At 26.9% G+C, this 22,958-nt stretch overlaps 1 protein-coding gene across 1 annotated transcript in view; it reads left to right on the top strand.

Annotated features, from left to right (window-relative positions):
- The window catches only part of LOC132919840 (uncharacterized), a 249,795-nt gene that overhangs the window by 224,243 nt on the left and 2,594 nt on the right, over nucleotides 1–22,958 (top strand). Inside the window, exons 11-22 of the mRNA XM_060981725.1 lie at nucleotides 19,877–20,150; nucleotides 20,213–20,401; nucleotides 20,472–20,797; nucleotides 20,859–20,998; nucleotides 21,060–21,227; nucleotides 21,296–21,540; nucleotides 21,601–21,837; nucleotides 21,928–22,089; nucleotides 22,178–22,326; nucleotides 22,394–22,521; nucleotides 22,599–22,781; nucleotides 22,847–22,951. Of these exons, the coding sequence (XP_060837708.1) occupies nucleotides 19,877–20,150; nucleotides 20,213–20,401; nucleotides 20,472–20,797; nucleotides 20,859–20,998; nucleotides 21,060–21,227; nucleotides 21,296–21,540; nucleotides 21,601–21,837; nucleotides 21,928–22,089; nucleotides 22,178–22,326; nucleotides 22,394–22,521; nucleotides 22,599–22,781; nucleotides 22,847–22,951 (2,306 nt within the window). The remainder of the gene's footprint in view (nucleotides 1–19,876; nucleotides 20,151–20,212; nucleotides 20,402–20,471; nucleotides 20,798–20,858; nucleotides 20,999–21,059; nucleotides 21,228–21,295; nucleotides 21,541–21,600; nucleotides 21,838–21,927; nucleotides 22,090–22,177; nucleotides 22,327–22,393; nucleotides 22,522–22,598; nucleotides 22,782–22,846; nucleotides 22,952–22,958) is intronic.

Below are 22,958 nucleotides of genomic sequence, written 5' to 3'. Positions count from 1 at the left end.
TTCAGGTTTGTATTCTAGTGGCTCTCAGTTTGAAAATAGTTTATATTGAAACGTGCCTCCTACAAAAAAAAATGTATATATTCGGTCTCGGTTTCAAACTACATTCATATTTGTAATGGATACTTACGAATTTCGATATACCGTTTTTAGATATATATATCCATATTTACTTTTTTTTCTGGTGTGCGATGACTACAATGGTCCGTGGTACTCTCTTTTTTCATACTTCACATTGTAATATTCCAAAAAAATGTATCGATAAATAACTTGTATAATATTTTCAATATAAAATAGAGATATCTCACTCCAAATATCGGTTTTGAGCTTTCTGTGAAATTCAATTGTGTACACTATATTAGTCACAATTGTTATCATATTTTTTTACGGCGCTTGATAAATGAGTTCATTTTTCTAAACAAGTCAAATAAATATTTTTATAATACATTAAATTATAAACATAATGTTGTGGCGTATGTTTTATACCCTGCTTAATTTTAACAGTTTACCCCGATACTCTATTCCTGTTTTACAGACGTTTTAAAATCCGAAATGTTATTTAAGAACGCGAGATAGCTTTCATAATTTATGTACATATTCCCATACCTATATATGGGTGTGTGTGTGTAAATATTTATTTATAAACTTCATTTCATTTGTCCCATTATTACATTTTAACATGACATTTTCCTTTTCTTACCGTTATCCTTTTTATAGCTGCGTATTTTTCTGTTATGTTTTCCTGTACTTTTATTTCTATTATTTATCATAGAATATTATACTATCCAATTTTGTTTTAACTTCTGAGAATAGTAGGTACATTAAATGTACATTTCTTTTTATATTCATTGTTACTTTTATGCTGAGTAAATAATTTCGTTTTAATACTCAATGAAAACTTCAAAGTAACAACATCCGAGTGTACTGAGTAAATATATAAATGTGCATATATAAGGTAATAAATACTTAATATTTTACTTCCTCGAATTTTATTGTCGATTTAATTACATTTTGTTCATCTGTGAAAATGACACATAAGTACCCCGAATAATTAATATCAAACGAATAAATACAATTATTATTCCAAGATACATTTTAGTTACTCGCGTGAACATCTTAATAATATCTCTATGATAAAAGGATCAAATTCAGGTGTTATATTAAATTATGAAACGATGTCACTTGTAAAACTTATTGTATAATATATGGCGTGAATTTGTACTCGACATTGGATTAGGAGTTACTATTAATGATCATTATGAGGTTAAAAATGACCACAAGCTCTAAATTATCCAATTAGATTCTATGTAATGCAATAAGGGAACCTTAGTTAACGGTTATATTTTTAAACTAACAACATTCCAATGTCGATAAAAATAAATAAATATAATAATAAAAATAAATTCAAAACCTAACCTAACCAAGGACATGTAGGCCTAAAATATACCACACAATAAAATACTGTAATAAATAATTATTTATAGATGTAGTATTATTATTCATAAAAAGAAAAAACACATTTAAAAAAATCCATACAAGTATTTAAAAAGTGCATAATAAATTATATTAAAATAAATAATATAAATATATATATTGAATTTTAAGTATTTAATATAACTTTAAGTTCACATCAGAATTTGAGTTTTTTACTATTCGATTATTATTAATGTTAACCTGAATAATCTAAGTTATAAAAAACAAAATTACATAGATAAAGAAGGTAAAATTTGCTAATATTTTTATAATTTTAAAAAATATGATACAATTACCATAATATAAATCAAAGAAACAAATAAAACTTCTAATCGTTTTAAAAATTTTAATATATTATGGCACGTTTAATATAAGTCTAAACTTAAATGAAATTCGTACTTTTACAAACATCAACTGGTAACTTTAAATGAAAATCGTAGCCAAAAAGGTGACGTTGGTGATCGTTGAAACATATATAACACACGCACACTCAAAAATCTAGTATGGACTTAGAAATCAATTACTCGGCAGTCAATGTTTACTTTTAAATGTCTCCGGGTGTCTGTATAACCGAACACGTTTTAGATTTCCACGGGGCTTTAACGTCTCATATATATCGTCGGGGTTTTGTTTTCCATCGTGTGCATTTACTCTTCGATTATGTTTACTCACGTCTAATAGTGAATGTTGGGAAAATTGTCTGAGATCTACGATATCACGAAAAAATAATGTAGTATCTAAGCTGTAATATTATGTTTTCAGCCATTATCTAACGAACAATTTGGCACACATTCGCGGGGTCGTGGTAATCGCGGTTTGTCGTCCCATAACAATCCGTAATTTATCGCCTACGTCACCCCGTCACCCCCATTTCTCTGCCATCGTCCTCTAAACCTAGGGTAACTATTTTCATTTAACGAGCTCCCGCTATCGTTATTTGTCCGCTCGTTTTTCACGCCCAGAAAGGCAACAACAGCACGCTGCAATGATCACCACGTAATAAAAATTTAAAAATATTGGTTATTCAATACTATTTTAATAATATAAACGCGTAAACTAACCTAGAAAAATACTATTTATCTTATTATAATAAATCAGTGTCAATAATTGTTCGTAAATCTTAAACAAAATTTTAAATTTTACATTATAATAAAATAACTAAAATATGAAAAAAGTTACCTTTGCTTCATCCACAGTTCAAACTTATTAACTCGATTTTTATTTTATTGTGTGTTATTTTTTTGTTTTTGATAACATATTTTGGTTAAGTAGCTATTGTATCATTTAGGCGTACAATTTGTACAATTTCAACTCGTAATTACAATGTATTCTTTAACACCTATATTAGTTGATTATAGCATCAACATTTGAAACCATTTGGCATTAATTCAAATTTATCATCCAGTACATAGGTAATCTTTTAACAATCAATTCTCAAACCCTGTCAGTTTTTTTAATGTAACAAGCAAAAAACAATTGTTAAGAAAAAAAAATAATATTACAATATTATATTTTGAGATAGTAAGTAGAGTTTTTTTACAAAAAAATGTTATAACTTATAATGGACTTTTGATAACGATCCGGTACAGATTTATAATGCCATCGAAAACGCGCTGCGAATATTAGTTCTTATTTATTTATTCATTTTTAAATTTCAATCGTCCTAGCCGACGAACGGTACATAATAAATGATAGGATTTACGCGCGTGTTTACGATAATCTTTTTTTTCGAATAAACATCGTACTGGCACCGTAACCTAAACTTTTGATCAGTCCCGTAAAATAAAAGAAGCTCATAATCGGTGTTTAATCCCATATCAGACGTTGTCTCAGGCACCACAACACGTCGCGAAATCTCCGACAAATCCGACCGGCTGCGTAGTCGTTAACGGCCCAACGCGACGTCGGTATACAGATGCAGTACATCTATCCGTTCGGAAAGCAATCTCGTTTTCATAAACGATTAGTTTTATTTTTTATCCGAACGAAATAAATGCACATTAATTTGTACTTAACAAACAACCCTTGTTCTGAGTGTTCGTAAGCGCACTTATGAGTACATTGTACAAGTGGATGAATACAGCATAATATATCTATAACTAACTATTTGTATATGTATACATGAACAGTATATACACCAACAACGGAACGTGATCATAGAACAAGGAAATACATAGTTAACATGACGAGACGAGGACGCAAATAACCATACGTTATAATACTATGTCTCGGCACCATCCTCCCTCACATGTAATGACTAATGGCACACTGAAGATAATACTCATACTTAAATGTCTCGTTCTCAACTTCCAGAGCAAAAGTTCAAAGATAATTTATTTTATTATTTATTTATTTATTTATTTATAAGATAAACGCCAATCGGCTTTTACAATGGCATAGTAGAAATTGTATTATCACACATATACAATTGTTTTGATTTTTTTTTTTTTTTTAGGTTTTTTGTCTGACTGTTATTCATGCACAACACAAATAAATCCTTTAACGTTAATACATTTATGACACAGTAGTATTAATGTCCATTTGAGTATAAAATATGACGATTATGACGTGAATGATATCATAACAACTACTAAATATATAGTTTATAATTATTGGTATACCTACTCAGCACTTGAATACCAAAAGACGAGATTGCTGATATTCTTATTCTGAGATAAATAATATGATCAAAATGTAGTTTCTTTATTTGATACAGTATACAAGTGTGAAATCATAATATGATTAGTTTTAATTACTATTTTCCATTGTACATATCATAGGTGCGAGTAAAGTTTGGCGTAAAGTTTGGTGAATCAAAACATAGCCCTTCCATCCCCCTGTTCGATAATATTTATTATTTATATCTCTTTTGAAACTATTCGACCAATCTTCATGGAACTTGAAATAGGATATATAGATTAATTTTGACGAATTTATATTCTGGAATTACTTACAATTACACACTAAAAGGATGTCTGGCTGACTAATCAACGTCGTATATAGGTCAAAACTGTGACAGCTAGGCACTTTAAATTGTCATGATAAATTCATACCACATTTTTTTTTTAAATATCATATTCTTAATGATTAACTTGCACGGGAATAAATTTTTCTGATAAACGTAATTCAAATATTTTATTAATTTTTTTTTATATAAAATAGTTATTTTAATAAAGATAAACATCGGGATGAGTTGCAACACTTATAGAATTTATATCAAGAAAATATATGTAGCAATATAATACATAAATACTTAATATAATAAATTTTATGTTTTATCTAAATCTATAAACGAATATATACATTTTTTGTATATTTGATTGACTAAATATTGCTCCACCTCACTTTTGTCTATGAACACACATAGTAATACTTTTATAAGATTAAATTCTAAAAATGTTATTTTAATTTTTAACGAATATAAAAGTTGTTATGTGTAGTCTAAATTATAAAAAATATTATAATTATTCAAAATTTAACATGATAGTATTTAAAAACAAATTATTCATTCTGAAATTACCCCCACGCCTTTCAGTAATGCAGTAATGATAAACGAAAATTCCAAAAATATATTTTTAGAAATCACGGTGGGTGTAAGTTTATAAAGCTTTTTTTATATTCGAAAGTCACTTGCCGCTTCTGTAATATGACACTTCTATACGTTTTATAAGTTTCGTAATGAAAAAATGGTATATATATATATATTATATTATATACATATAATATAATATATAATATAGTATTATGCAATATGTTGTAAGAGTTTCGAACTAAGTGCCATTATTTTTTAAATTTTAGTTGATTTAAGTGCACTTTTGTGTGATTCATTATCATCAAAGATGTCCTTTTCCATTCTATATGTTTCAACTAAATTTTCTGTTAAATTTATGTTTAGTTATTTTATATTTATATTTTATATATATAATTAAATAGGACATACACATAATGTAGAACAATTAATCTGTTTTATACCTTAAGGTTTAAAATGTACATATAAGAATTAATTTTGTGGATTAAAAAAATTTTCAAATAATATAAAAGTAGTAATAAATTTAAAAAAGTTATAATTTAAGAATTTTTTATTCTATTGTTATGTTTAAAGTTTGAAAACATTCAATAATATTAATACTTTAAAAAAAAAACAATGTTAACTCGAAACAACTGCCCATTAAATAATTTAAATTATAGTCTTTTGAATGAATTTAATAGGAAGTACAAAAAGTATAATCTACTTATATTTTCATTATGAACAGAACTTGAAATACAAAGTATCAACCACCGTAAACTATATTATAACATTTTTGAAGAAGTAGAAGAGAAACAAAGATAGCATGCAAGAACATTTAAAAAAAGTTTTTTTCGGTTTAATTGCTTAGATTATAACACAAAATGTTTCACTTAGACAGATTATCATGTAGCTCAATTAACAACAAATTAGTTAACATGGAGAGTTTATTCACATAGCCAAAGTGTACAATTATAAGCTCTACGATTATATTATTACCTTTTATTAATTGAATATTAGTAATAATAAAATTGATATTGTCATACACGTGTAATATTATATTATCATTATTTTATTTATAATTAACTTCTATTAGATAACATCGAATAAGACATCTTTAAATTTAAAAATTAAAACTTATAACAAAATTAGATTCTATATTATACAGATATATCACTATATCAGCATTCAGCATATTATAATATATAACTATATAATTTTATATATCAAATAATGTTGTTTGTCTGAAAATATTTCTGCGTGATTATATATGTAGGACGTTGATATTATACATAATGCTTGTTGTTTTTGAATCAGAACCTCATCTAGGCTGTTTTAGCGCCTTGGCTAATATTATATTTGTTTTACTTTTAAGTACTTTTGACGGTTATGGATTATAATTGAAATATAAAAACGAATTTATATGAAAATTGTATATTTTTTAAATAATAAGTTTTAGATCAGAAAAAAAAACTTTATGTTTTATATATCAAACAATTAACTATCCTATTATATTTAAATAGAGTTTTTGTAATATCTATTAAGCGGCTATCTTAACAAATTTCAAATTGTTTTTCGACTATTTAAACTTCTTATTAATTAGGAAGAATATAATGTAATGCATTCAATATCTTTGAGAGTTAAAAATTAAAACTACTAAATGGTTTAAATATTAATAGAATACATTTTCTCATTAACAAAATATATCGTTTAAGCTTTTTGTAGTTAATTATATAATTTTTACAACATGAAATGCCAGATAATTTATATTTTATGAGAACTTAGTGTGAAGTTATTAATATTAGTACACAGTATTATAACATACGAATAGTAAAGAATCTTACACATTTTTATCGTAATTTGAATTCTGAACTTCTCCAAAAATAAATATAATATTATAGTAATATGCATATGATGAATTCCTAACAGTTTTTAAATTACACATTGTCAATTTTCACTCAACATTTATATTAAGCTTTTTATTAAACCCAAAAATATGTTTACAAATAATTTCATGTGTAAAATAATATCTTAAATACGCATTACGGTAACTTATTATACTGGTCAAGATTTTACCTAACAATTTAGTTACAAAATACGTGTTGAAAACAATATAAAAATTCGTAAGTAAATTCATTGTGCATTACTAATATAATTTAATTAAACAAATACATGCACTTTTGGGGCATACGAAAATATGAATAGTGTCTCAATTTTGAATAGAATCTAATTGAATGTAGGTACAATCATTGATCAAGAGATATATATAATAATACGTAGGAGAATGAAGGGTTGTACGACACTTGGGTGCGGACATTTGGTCGCAGAAAATTGGGTGCAAGACAGTTGGGCGCAATGACAATTGAGCGCTATATATTTGGGTGCAAGAACGTTTATTATTTAATTCAAATTGTAATAATAGTATTATGAAATATCTCTTTAAGAATATTTTGCTTAAACTCCACAATATAGGTAGGTATAATATTATAAAATCTATACAATTTTATTCATTTGATTTATTTTCAATAATTTTTATTTTTTAATGTATACTAATATATGATTCGATATATTAAAGCTATTAAATATTAATTAAAAACTGTAATAACAGTTTTATCTTACAAATAATAAAAAATCATAAAATCATAATTAAACATTTAGACATTATATTAATACATTTATTTTATTGAAATATTATAATATATTTAGAGCAATACCTTTCAAAAAATCATTTATATTGCAGTTTTCAAAATCATTACAGTCGAAAAAACCTCAAATTATAGGTGAACGCGCGATTCATATTATCATTGGTCACCAAAATTTAAAAATCACCTTTTCGAGAAAATTTGTACCACCAACACTATTTTTTTTTCTTAATACATTTAGTAAGTAATAAAATTTATTTATAAAAAAAAAAAAAATTGTAACGCCTATCAAGCACCCATTTCAAATTTAATAATGTAATTCTATTTTTAAACAATTTTTTAATCTATAATTTGGTGCAAAAAAATAAAGAAAGGTCACAGTGTGTCGTGAAAATGTTTTGAAGAGCACATTGTGCTGTTCCCAATAAAAGTTTGAAAACCTCTGGTATATAAATACTGCAATAAAATCTAGAATTTATACTTTAAATTTCATCTATTATTATTTATTTACGTTTTACATTAATTTTGAATAGTATTAATATACGCTCTCCCGATTATCTTGCACCCAATAATTGTCATTACGCCTAAAAATTTCGTACCCAATTTTCCGCGCCCAAATGTCGGCATACCGAATGAAGAATATCGAGGGTGAAAAACTGAAAAACATATGGCTTAAAGTTTGTAATGTAGCAAAACCACTATAAACATTATTTCAAATGTCCAGCGGTCAATAAGTTTATATAATACAATAAAAGCGATCGACCTTTCCTCGGCAAGCCCTTACGAATGTGTTATGTGTGTGTTTGGGGGGGGGGGGGGTTGAGTTAGCACAGTTTAAGTTTGTGAAATAAAATATATTCTGCATTTCAAACAATTTTATAATGGCTTAATAATGTAATAGTATAATGTAAAAAATTATTTACTGCAGCAACTATTTCTTTTTATATCTTACTATAAATTTTTAAAATAGTTTATCACACCTTTTATAAGTAAATATTATAAATAATTATCTTTATGAAACTGTCGACCGAAAAATGTTTAAATAAACATACATATTATAACAGAAATTATCATTAAACCATCATAAACACATGTCTATAAGAAATAATATATTTGTGGATTATAATAACATCTAAAAAATATATTATATAAAATTTAATAATTATCGCAGCTTATTAAATACAAATAAATAAATTGTATTCGTTTATAATATTATAATAATAATACTGCAGAATACAGCATCCTACAAAGTAATTACCTACTACGGTTACAGTAAGATTGATCACTTAATAATAAAATAATAAAGTTCTTGCAAATCGGTGTATACAGTTTACAAATCGCATAATGTCGTGTATTTCATTAATCATTTAAAGTCATAAAAAAAAGAAATATCCTTTCTAAGCAATCACTAATATTGTAGTTCCGTGCATTTATGTATAACTCTAGAATACTAGTTCAATATTGCAATTTGAATTATTCATAAGCGAGTAATGTTGAAACACGATTTGTAAGTATTGTGTAGAATCACTATAATATGTACCTACCATCAGAGCTTTGCACTCGAATTAAACCAAACCCGTTCACCCCTAAAAACCCTTATAAAATCAAACACCTAAAACCAATGATTTTTTTTTCAAAACACTACTCAAATTAACTAAAACCCGAATAAAACATTTTGGTTAACCCGAAACCCTAATAATTTTGTTTTTTACATCCTTCGTGTGAAAAATCATTTCGTTTATATTTTTTGTGGTTAGTTCAATTTGGAAGATGGTTTAACACTAATAATACTGTTTAAAGGAAAAAATGTTCAATCAATTATATAAGTAAATTTAATAAATATTTTCTTGAAACTAAAATTCGAAAAAAAAACCGAGTTTGATCTAAAACAAATGTTGCGCATTCGTGTTATATTTTATTATGAATAACATAAATCATTTAAAAAAATGTATTTTGGACTCAATAAAATGTTATGGTTTTTCTAAACTACTGAACACCCGTATTAACTAATATTAACCCGAGTAATAACGGTTAAAAACATCCAAATGTTTGTTTAAATTTATTATTCTGGTATTTGAACACCCGAATAAATCCAGCACCTGAAACCCGAAACCCAAATAATTGATTCGGATGCAAAGCCCTGCCTACCATATTATAATATTGTACTATAGTACGATAGTTTATTTTTAATAGTTATATTGTGATTTGTGATGATAATACAATGAAGTATGTTTGGCTGGATAATATACGATACATTATACATTTTTAAATTAATCATTAGTTCGTAACAAATTATTAACATATTTTTTTGTTTTGGCACTATTGTGCATGGCCAATTGAATGATATCTAATAATGGTGAAACATATTATAAGCTTCGGCTGCTGGGGTTCGGAAATACATGTTATCGAGGAAGAGAGAAGGGATTTAATCTAGAAATTGGATATCCTTAACTGCCTAAAAAAAGTCATTTCAAAACAAATTATCAAATCCAATAAATTTCAAAGGGACTTATCACACCCACTCCCAAAATATTCCACCGTTTGACTGTATCTGCAGTCAAATAAAGTGGTAAAGAGTATAGAAGAAGAGAATAATACGTCACAAACCTTATATACCATACATATGTCAGCGTATGTACAAAATACGAAGGTTATCCGTGGGTGTAGGGATAAATAAATTACGAATACAAGAAGTTTATAAGAATGGAAGCATGTTAAAATAAATCACTTAGTGTCTATTGAGGTGAAATGGGAGTTAGTATAAATTGTGGTAAAGGCTTTTATTTTTTGACTAAACGATCGATAAGGTTTTAATATGAAAAATCGTTTTATTCACATATAATTAAAGTATGTATACACTGTATGTAAGTGTGCGTGTATAATATATCATACAAATATATTTGTAAATATAAGTTGCTAAGATACGTTAAATACGATATCGAGGTAAACAGAACATTTTTATGTACATTGGCCGTTAATCCATCCTTTAAACATAGCAAACCGTTTAATAATACCACTTTTTTTTATAAAGGTATTGTGAAAAAGTCGAATCGTTTTAACAGAATTTAAATGCCAACCGAATCGATTTGGTCCAAATTTCCGGTTTTATATCTATATAGTCAAACAATTATACCGTTACATTTATTTTCTAAAGCCAATAAAAATGGCTGTTATGCTAAAAGTATTTATACATTGTTATCATCATTATTGTATTGTTTCCGGATTATAAAACGCGATAATCCAGTATTATTATCATTGTTAATCTATACCACATTATTATTTAATATTTAACGTATAAATTATTATGATGTAATATGGACTTATTGTTGTATTAATAATAAGTGATAATAGTAACATAATATTATGTCCTACGTCAGTATTTCATATTCTATCACCTTGACGACCAATCAACACAGTAGCAAAAAACGTCTGATTTACATGGTCTCTTAAAAAAGTCTGTCCGATTTGTATACCATGGCCATTATAATAGGAATAATAATATTCGTTATATATATACATTAGTAAGTATATATACAGTAAGTCTAAGTTTACTGATATTTAAATTAACTATTACAACAATTTTTGATTTAATATAAAAAATAATAATATACATTATACAACATTGTTATAATTATTTAGGTAATTTAATAAAAATACATTAATTTTATATTAAATAATTACTTATTAGTTATTATATTAGAATAACATTAAAGCAAACTTACCTTTACCACATTTAGAGAGTTAGGAGTTGGGACTGATAGTAACAAAAACAACTAACAATTTTCAAATTTTAATTATTTAATTATTTGTTTGATAATACATAAAATAAATAAAGTAAAATTGTCATATGAGTACCAACATAAAATATTCCATGTTCTGCTTAGACTCTTTTTAGCATGCAATTCATATCCTTTAAGTATCCAATAATACTAGGTGTGATAAAATATAATCTGATTGATTTTTCAAATAAATTGTTATTCATTCAATACTATTTTAAAAATAACATAAACAAAGTAATTTTCCTGGGTAACTTATGCCTTTGGGGCTCTATAGGATTTGGTAATACGGAATACACCACAGCTATGGTTTCTTCGACTTTTGAAAATATCCTTCAGAAAAATATACTTTTGAATGATATTCTTGAGATTGATCTCCATATAATATTCTATGACTTCATTTTATTTTAAATTACATCCTTTTGGTGTTTATTTGAAGAAAAAAAATAACTTTGGAAAAGGAAAGAAATCACTTGGAGCCATATAAAGAGAGTAGGTTGGTTTCGGAACTACAGTAACCTCGTATTTTGCTTAGAACTGAGAAAGGCAACTCATGCTCAAATTGTTGGTTAAATATTATGAAAAGAACTGAATACAGTTTTTACTTTTTCTACAACTTTTCTAATAGTTCATCAACGGTTATAGAGGAAAATTTCATTAACACGTGCTATATGGTTACATTCATTTCAGAGTGGTCGGCCAGTAAATTACGGAGACGTTGCCGCGGGATAATATATATATTTAGTACGTGTTCTTAAACACATAATAATATAAACTATAAATTATGAAAGTCGTGAGTAGTGTAACCCGTACGTTTTCAATCGGAATAAACCCGTATAACATAATATTATAAATTATTATTATTTAATTATTATGTTACGACGTGCGTGAGACGACTTTCCCAGACGGCTTTTCCTGAATATCGTATCATTACAGATCCTCTGCCACGCGTCGTCGTCGTGCAAGACAATAGAAAATGGAAATATTAATAAATTTCGTACACACACACGCACACACACACATATTATACAATATAATATGTGTATATTTATATATATATATATATATTTATATTATGTTCGCGAGTGGCGGTAAAACTTCGTGCTGGCAGTGCTATTAATATTATAGTTTTTCCTCCCCCGCCTCCTCTTTATTTGTTTCCCTCGTTTTTTTTTCTTACCACCACCGACAACTGCTGAACTGCGTGAGGAATTTCAATAATGGCAGTGGCGGTGGCCCCGGCGTACGATGGTCGATTTCAATTTATATTTTTCGACACTGCACGATAAATTCGTCGGGTTCGCTTTTTATTTTATTTTTCATTTATATTTTGTACTGTTCTCCCGGTTTTTATTTTTTCCTCTCGCAGCTACCGCTCTTAAGTTTTTCACCAGAAAATAAAATATGCATATACCAGGTACAATATACTTACACTATATAGGAAGCACACCTATATATAATATTATATGGCCCCACGCCACACGTTAGACGCCCCCGCAATATTCCATAAACAATTTGCACGGGTTATACGTTATAACTTTTCTTCATTTCTCTTCTCCGGCTTCTCGGGCCCGTATGACTTATATTTATAAGTCGCAAAATAATAACATTAATACAAAGTATACACGAAATGTTTATTATGACATGCCGTGTGTGCACACGGTCCTCGTAAACAAACCCTCACTTAAAAACCGTCCTTTTGGCGAAACTCTACTATGAAATTATACTAAGACCGTAGCGTCGTAAAATATTTATAACCTCGATAACCCTAACCAATCGACGACCGGACAACATAATAATATTCGTCAGGCCGTTAAACATTTCACCGGCATTTATTGTTGTCAGACCGTCAATATAGTATTTCTGTTTATAGAAATCGTTATTTTTGTTAATGACCCGTTACAAATAAGACGTTACACGCTATGCTAATATATACATATATGTATATGTATGTGTGTGTATAAAATGTGTGTTAAATAATAAACATTAGTTAGGTGCGACGGCGTTTCTCAAACGGTCATAATTTAAATGGCTGTATTGTTATTATTTTAATTAAGTTTTTTTTTTTTTTGTTCGTCTTTTAGTAACAAACTCGCATTTTTATTTGTCATTTTTGTTTTATAATATCATAATAGCATTTTTGTCCTAAACGAACTAAAAGTTCTGAATTAAAATAGCGTTCAAAATATTATTATATTATGCACTACATTATTTGACTATTGGGCACAATATAATTCTATATGACATGTGTACCTACACTCATTACACAGTTATTAATCGATTTTGGGCGCCCAATCATACATTATACACAAAAATATTTATATTAAATTCCTAACGGTACCTAATGAATAACGATAATTGACATGATAAATCTATTTGCATATTATGTTTTTTGTAGATAACCCGTTTAAAGTTATAGGTAGCCGTAATTAATAATGGTTCTCAAAAGTATACACATTATCTTAACCTTAATTTAAGTATTGTTTCTTAAGTTATTGTAATTATTCATTTGAATAATATTTTCAAATTTAAATTAAAAATATCAATCATTAGGAAATAATACTATATAATATATTATATTATATCATTTTAGGGGTTTTTAGTTCTTACTAAAAAGTATAGATCGCGGTTAATTCGAACTCACCGATATTCATACCTATATAAGTAAATATTTAAAAAAAAAAATTCGGTTCATTGTCACATATATCTATTAATATTTCCGATTTCATTAGTTTTAGCTTTTTAGATTCTTCGTTTTTCTTTTATTTTCACCATAGTCGTTGTTCTATAACTCAACTTTATCATCGCATCTGAATATCTAACATTACCTGTTACAAAAATACTTTATGCATATTGGTACCTAAAACATTAGTTATTACTTATTACAATACATTTAGATACACAACAACCCATATTATTAACAAATTTTAAACTTCTTTATGTAATAGTTTATTTAAATATATTTTCCAATTGTTATTTCTATTACTTCCTGATATTCCAATACTACCTGTTCACAATATATAAGTAAACGCGCTTTAGTCGCTCGCATATTATACCATATAATATGTGTTATATTGATCATTTTCATCACGGATTTATAGTTTATTATACTACCATATTTCCATAATTTTCAACCGCAAAATTATAAATAGTTAAAATTCCAAAAATGATTGAAATATATAATATTACGCAATATGTTTTAGGCCCTTTAGGGTAAATACATGTGTATACACACATGGAAATTCTTAAACATAACATAATTACTACAAGTTGAAATATTTACGGTCGTCCAACAAAAAGTTTTTTTCTTAATCGTGTAATTAATGTATGTTCATCTCTCGAATCTCAGTAGATCAAATTAAAAATAAATTTTCATCATTTTGTCGTGATTTATAAAGTCGTTTTGTGATTTATGACTTATCTGATTTCTGAACACGTAAACTTCATAAACTGATTCAGTTATTCTCATGGAAAATATATTATGTTGATAATTATTTAAAATTATTTAAATCATAAATTAATTACAGTTATATTATATTAGTAATTATATTCACTATTTAAAGAACATGTAGTAATAAATGAGATCCATTTTGATTCCTGAACAATAAACCATGTATAATTATCAATAGGTAGGTAAAATAACAATATTCACGTACGACATACCTATATTTTTTCATACGCTCATTTTTATTTAAATATTCGTATTCTTTAAACAATAAAGTAGTTTAGAACTTTTCACTACTTAAAAAAGTATAAGTACGCCACATATATATTTTAAAAACACCATTGCAAAATGTTTATACACAAATAAAATACCTACCTACATTTACATGATTGGAATATATTTAAACATGATTAAAATACAAAATGTAAAAAAAATATTTAAATGCAATAGATACATGGTTATTTTGATTATACAATTTTATGAATTATAAATTTATTATTTACATTTGTATTTTTCAAAATTGTATTTACCGTTAATTATTATAATTTATAATTGTAGCATTTAGTATAAGAAAATTAGTTTATAATCCCGGAACTTAATAAAATTTTATTTATATTATTAAATTGTTTGCTATAAATTAGTATTTTTATATGCATAATTCGTTGCAATTAAGCATCTTCAAAAGTTAGACAGTTTTAGGTACATAGTTAATTAGTTTAACTTTAGATTTTGATTATATTAATAATTTTGTAATACAGACCATGGGTACTGTTCACAATTATTAGTTATATCGACATGTTAAACTTCATACATTATACAGTATAATAATACACCGATCATTAATTTAACGCATTGGTATCGTGCAGAATTGGTTCATATTTTACATGTCTTGAGCAAATATTTTATTACAAAATATAATTTTTTTAATAATATTGTATTAGTATATCAGGAAGACAGGAGCAATAGTTTATCTAATTTTGTTAAATTGTTGAGTACAGTTATTTGATGATTGGATTTAGTTGGCTTACATTTCCGGATTTTATTATTATTATTTTACTTTTTTTATCTTCATAATAATTTAGATAACTGCGTAGATTTGTTCTTGTATTACGCCGCCCACACGATATATTATATAAAATAGGTACCTACACCAAAGTTTCACAGTCCTTCCCGGCTTTTTACTGTGTATTAAGGTGTAATAGGAGATGCGACCCAGGTTCCAATTTACTGTTATTTGCAGATAAGCAAAAGTTTCCGACTAAATGGTACAGACTGGATTCCAACCGTCGTGATTGGCAGATAGTCCGTGTTCTAACGATTTCTTATATAATATGGACCGGTCTGATTATGTTGAGCCAAACGATTTGTCGACATATATTTTGGTTTTGGTGTAATATTATATATATATAGATTTTTTTTCAATTTCATTATATAGCTGCAGCAGTGCTACAGTGGTTGTCTTCAACTATAAGGGCTACACCAGAATATACACACACCTAATAAAACGGAAAAATAAATAAAGTGAACAATTTTTACGATTTTCAAAGGGAGAAATAATAAAATTTATATTTTTCAATTCATACGAGAAATGCATACGTTAGATTTGCCACATATACGCTTTAAACGATATACCATTAAAAATACAACATTATTATAGTCGATGTTTGGTGATTTATATATTTTACGTTTAATAATATAAAATAATAACTACCCATCTTAAAATATAATTCATGACGGCATTTGTCGTTCCATTTACCGATCACATTGTACTAATTTTTTTTTATTATTTTTATCACATTAAATTATTGTAAAATAACATTGTGCAAATAAGAGGTCACAGTTTTTACCATGATAGTTGTTTTCAAAACATGCTCACTGATTTAAAAGAAACACTACATTGTATATTAATATAATAATTGAGTACAGCATTTACTTTTTTGTAAAATTTAAATATCAAACTTTTATATTTAATTAATTTTGTATCGAAATTTCACTGCAATGATATATGTTTACTAACTTATTACAATTAGACTAATTCTTATAAAATACATTTAATTGCTAGAACACTTGATAGATATTTTAAAAACAAATTCCAAAACAAAATTACTTATCAAATATTTTTTGTAAAATCTTTAATTAAGTATTTCAAATATTTCAATATTTTAAAAATACTCATTTTAATTTATATTTATTATTATTATTTTTTTTTTTGTGACACTAACAAATAGCTAAAATGTTTATAAAAAAAAATATCTTATATTTTTAATGATAAAATGGAAATATGAAAAAATGTACACAAAAGTGATCATTATGACCTGTGAAGACACGAGAATTATTATTTGTTTGAAAAAAGTATACATATATTATTATATAAATGTGAAAAATTAATAAACGGCAGCGTTAATGATTTTGTATTTGTTTATCACCAAATATCGTACTAATTATCTACATATTATTTAGTTAACACGATCAGTTTAAAATTCAACTGTTTCACAATTACTTTAATTATTTGTTTACAGAACAATATTAAACAATTCTTTGTTTGTAGCCTTTACTCATTTTTCATAAGTATAAATAATATGTATGGTAAAATTAAGTGTCACTGGTGTCAACATTCATATTTATGTATCAAAAATAACAAACTAAAGTGTTATAGATGTATGTTTATATTATTTATCATCCGTGATGACTGATAAAAAGACCGAACAATTTTAGACTTAATACTTATTACCTACTCATCAATATTCTTAAAAAAATAAGTTCGTGTACAAAATTTAAAATATAAGTCGACATAATGTTCAATAAAATATTAATTTATTATTATTAATTCAAATGTTATTCATTTTTTAATTACGTGATGAAACTAGTACCTCCTTAAATAATTTATGATATTTATAAAAATAAAATATTTTAAGTACAAATTATTTAATATTTATTATGACCTACGGTTAACACATTTTATAATTATTGATACCTTAAAAATTAGTTTTTAATTTATCTGTAATTGATTAGAGTTATCATGTAATCTAATAAATAAATTATAAATCTAAAACTTTCATATAATGATTTACATTTATTCTTATTGATTTTGGAACCATGAACCATTGGAATGATTATAATATTATAACAATACATAATTAAAACACCCTTTTTATGATAAGTTTTATCGTGTTTAATGATAAAATTTGTCATAATTTATAAATGAAATATATAAACATACAATTTCTACCTGAACCGTTTACATAAAATAAATAGTGAAATAACAATTTATCTAGAAAATACTATACGCGTAGATATAGGTCATTTTATTTTAATAGTTAGTATGTTTATTAGAAAAATATATTAAAACTACCTACTTTTTACAATCTGCAACCCACTGCTAGTAAGGTATTGCATTGCTGGTAATTGAATTACTAAAATATTTTAATAAAGTATTTTAAAGTCAGTGGCTGTATATAAACAGGATAATATTCGTCTGTGTTAAAGTTTGAGACACATGCACGTAACGGAACCTGCTTGTCCGAGCCGGAAATTATTTTTTTTTTTTATTACTTTCCCTACACATAAATACATACATACATATAACCATATTATGACCAGGATGATAAACATAAAATATATGAGCACGTGCTATTTATTGCGAATATTTGTATCTGACAACAACAGATGAATACAACTTAGTGTATTTTAAAAGTTGAAGAATCTGATAGTAAAGCATTTAATTTATTTATATACCTAATCACAGATTATCTGTTCTCCGTGCAAACATGCATTATGTTAATAAAGATTTCTAATAAGGTATTGAAAATAATTGAAAAGTGAAGTTACTAAAAAGCAAAAGATTGATGTCATCTCACCTCCAAAACAAAAAAAACCATCACAAATACATATTATAATATTATTACTGCATGTTTTCAAAACTATAAAAAAAAAATCAATTGTATTTTAGAACAATAACTGTTTTAAGTTAATATTAAAAATATGGTAAATATTATTCTTATTTTAGTATTTTTCAAAACTGTCAACTTTTATTTTAAAATTGTCAAGCCCAATTTTAACATGCTGTGAACATTCTGTATTCACATCATCTTCGGGAAATAATGATTAAATATTTTATAATCTATAATATATCTCAATTATTCTTATATATAAATTGTAACCTTAAAAATCGAGGTTGTAAAGATGACTTTTAATGAAAAAGCATTAAATTTAAGGGTGGTCAAAATTCTCACATCCCTATAGATTTAGCATCTGAAAATATATAAAAAAATAAGTTATTAAAATATTAAAACACATCAAATGATTATCAATAGCATATTTAGATCGACATGAATATATCAGTATTAATACAATTTGGAGACAGCGTATGTGAACATTTAATATGAACTTGAATATTGTATCACGAATACTTTTGAACAATTTTTGTAATAATTGTAATGTGTTTAATTTGCGTTTTTTATATTATTTATGATCTACAAAATATTTATAGATATTTTTATTTCTAATATAAATTATATAGTAAGTACAAAACAACTATGGAAAATTAAACTCATTTTGTATTTTCTTACAACCACAGTGTGTAAATTTAAAAGAAATATATTATTTAAAAATAATGAGTTTAAAAAAAGTTATTGACAGAAATGAGTCTTATTAAAAAACCTTACCTGTACCTATATTATCATAACACTAATTAACTGTAAATCTAGAAATAACAATAACAACAATAAAAACTTTGAAAATAAAATATTCTCTTCCAACCAATGCGTAATATTTTCTTTAAAACCAACAAAGCGGAAAATATTAAGCCAAAACAATATAAACCCTTATGTCCTAAGTTTTCAAGCAGAAATATTCTGTCACTACAAGAAATATTTGTAGATTATACTGTTTAACCATGAGTAATTGATTAAATCGCTAGAAGATGTTTACTGGCAAGGAAAATTAAGTAGGACAATTTTAAGCCCACAAACAAAAATATATTAAAATGATGGCGTTTCAATATATAATAATACTTTATTTTTATGTTCTATTATTATAGATGACATTTGTGAAGAATGGCCTCATAACTTCCAGCCCGCTCCTGGATATTGGATAGAATGTTCTCGTCAAAAAATCACAAGTGAAACAGGATATGTTGAAGAATCGGGATCTGACGAGCGTGAGTTAAATAATGGCTCAAATTCAGACGGAGCAGATGGCGCCCAAGAATATTTTGGAAATAGATATGGACGGCCTCGGGGTTCGGATAGTCTGCTACTAGAGGATGATGAATATTATCCGTATGATGATGATTACATCATGCCACCATCCAGGTGCGGTAATTAAATAGGAATATAGTGATATATTTATTAACTATTAATTTACCATTTAACAGACCAAAAACTTCAATTGAAGAACAATGGGAGAAAAACAGATGTTTTGAATTGACTTCTGTAGAACAAGAAACATTTGAGAGGTACTTTTATCAAAAGGAACATTGGAATTACTTCACAAATGATGAAGATTTGGGCCCAATTATCCTAAGTCTTAAACAAGAAACCATTAATGGTCGAGACCAATTTAGGTACATTGCATTTTAATACATAAATTGGAATAAAAATACATGTGTTTAATATTGTTTTTTTGGTACCTAGGATATTGGTCAGAGCTATCAGCTACACAGTTCATGGCTTAATACCAGCGTCTTGTGTATTTGCTGATCGCTATAATCGTGAGGAAGTGGTCAGGTCTCTAGGTAAAGAGATCAACTTAAATCCACCTTTAGTGCTGGGTCAATTACCTGACACGGCCGATGAACTTCTAAAACTAGACCAAGTGTTCATGAAATCTGAACTCAAAGTTGGAGTAATTTACGTCAAAGAAGGCCAAACCACTGAAGAAGATATATTGGATAACAATGAAAATAGCTTAGCATTTGAAGAATTTCTTGGACTTTTAGGAGAGACCAAAAGACTTTGTGGTATGATAACAAATCAAAAAATAATTATTATCATTTTTTTTATTCGTTATACATTTCATAGGGTTTGATAAGTATCGTGGAGGATTAGATACGGTACATGATTTAACTGGAACACATTCTGTTTATACAAATTGGAGAAATATTGAAATAATGTTTCACGTTTCAACTATGTTACCTTATGAAGCACACGATGCACAAAAAGTAAAGTTCAAGATAACTTTAAATTAATTGTAAAATTATAAATTTTTTATATCATTTACAGCTGCAAAGAAAAAGACATATTGGTAATGATATTGTGTGCGTTGTATTCCTTGAAGCTGATGATACCCGATTTTCACCAGCATGTATAAAATCACATTTTCTTCATACTTTTATATTGGTCAGAGTAAGTCCAAGAATTCGAAGAAAAACAGAAAGAACTAAATACGAAGTAAATAAATGATTAAATTATGAACCGTTATTAAATTGAATAAAATCATTAAATAATATTTTTTCAAGGTATCTGTTGTAACCAGAGATGAAGTTGGGGCTTATAAACCATATCTTTGGGAACAATCGGTTTTCGAAGAAAAGGATATGTTTCGAGAATGGATTTTAACAAAGATCGTAAATGGCGAACGAGCTAGTTATTCAGCGCCAAAATTTGCTCGAATGCAAGAACGTACTCGTAGCCAAATGCTCGAAGATATTGTTGCCAACTTACAAAATCATTGTGAAACTGGTCAAATACCTAAGCCATATAGGTAAGTAAAAGTTTTTATACATTATTGTAATGCATATAACATTGCTATAAAACTTTATAGGAGAGGTTCATGGAGACCGATAGGGCATATGAGGCCATCCAGTCCATTACTCGATTCGGTTAGAGATCGATTTGAAGACTACGATACTCTTGCTAAAGATTTTACTAAATTCTTTATAAACTCCGAATCAAATGTCTCTATAAACGGTCATTTATTCGATGTAGTATTTTTAGTAGGTCAAAGTAAGCAAAAAACGAAGTTTATCGGTGTTCGAGCAATTTTGGGTGTAAGAAGTCGGTAAGCATCATGCCAATAAAATAATTTTTATGTAATTTAAAACAATAGAAATATTAAAATTGTATCTTAATATTATTTTATATTTAACAGAGTATTCCAAGAAATGTTATACGGCATTTCCACCGGTTTTGGATCTCCTCAAATGCCGGTAGCTGAACTATTAGCCCGAGGTCTTCCTAGTTTACCCTCCCAACAACACCAAAAAACAAAAAGTAGTAACTTTTTACAAGTTCCGGATATAGAAACACCAAGGTATGTATATTCTTGAAATTGAGTAACATTTTCTAATAAAAATATTCGTTTATAATAATTTTAAAATAATAATAAAAAAAAATTAAAGGGCCAAAAGTGTTCCTAGCTCTCCGATGATGCGGAGAGCTATTTCCAGAATAGGAACGATTACTGCTGGGTGGAGTAAGTCAATAAGAAAACAACAAAATCTATCAGCTGATGATAAAAAAAAATGGGCTTCTTCTCAAGATTTCAGCCGTAAGTAGACTTATACGGATAAAAATTTGTAATGCTGAAATAATTTTAACAAATATTAAATTTTCAGATAAAGAAAAAGAAAAGGACAAAGAAAAGGAAAAAGAAAGGTTAGCTCAGTTGTCCGTGCCTAAAGTAAGTGTTTGTCCAAATAACGGAGGGGACAAGATTGATCGAGCGAAACTCAATCAAATCGAGGTAACACAATTATAATAAATGTTCACCCACATAGTAATTATTCACTTATAAAATAAATAACTGTATTTGCCCTTAAGTTTTCAATCATTGAATTTGATCCTGACACATTTCGAATATTACTGGATTACTTACATACGAGCTCATGTAAAATCACTTGTGCAAATGTCCCGGGGCTAATATGCGCAGCTGAACACTATGACTTGCCAGAACTATTACAGGCGTGTTTCCATCATACAAAACAGCATTTAAGAGTAGATGTGGTAAGTATATACTTTTCTCAATTAAACCTTTTTCTTTATCCGTTATAACTATAAATTGATTTCAGATATGCCTAATGTTAAACAGTTTGGAAAATTACGTATGGAGATATAATTCAGCAGTGGAATTAGTTAATTTGATATTTACTTATATCGAACAAAACGCATTAAGGGTATTTT

Source organism: Rhopalosiphum padi, chromosome 2 (genome assembly GCF_020882245.1).
Source record: "Rhopalosiphum padi isolate XX-2018 chromosome 2, ASM2088224v1, whole genome shotgun sequence".
NCBI lineage: Eukaryota > Metazoa > Arthropoda > Insecta > Hemiptera > Aphididae > Rhopalosiphum > Rhopalosiphum padi.
Note: the sequence above shows the minus strand (reverse complement) of the source record. Positions and strands in the feature narration are given on the sequence as shown.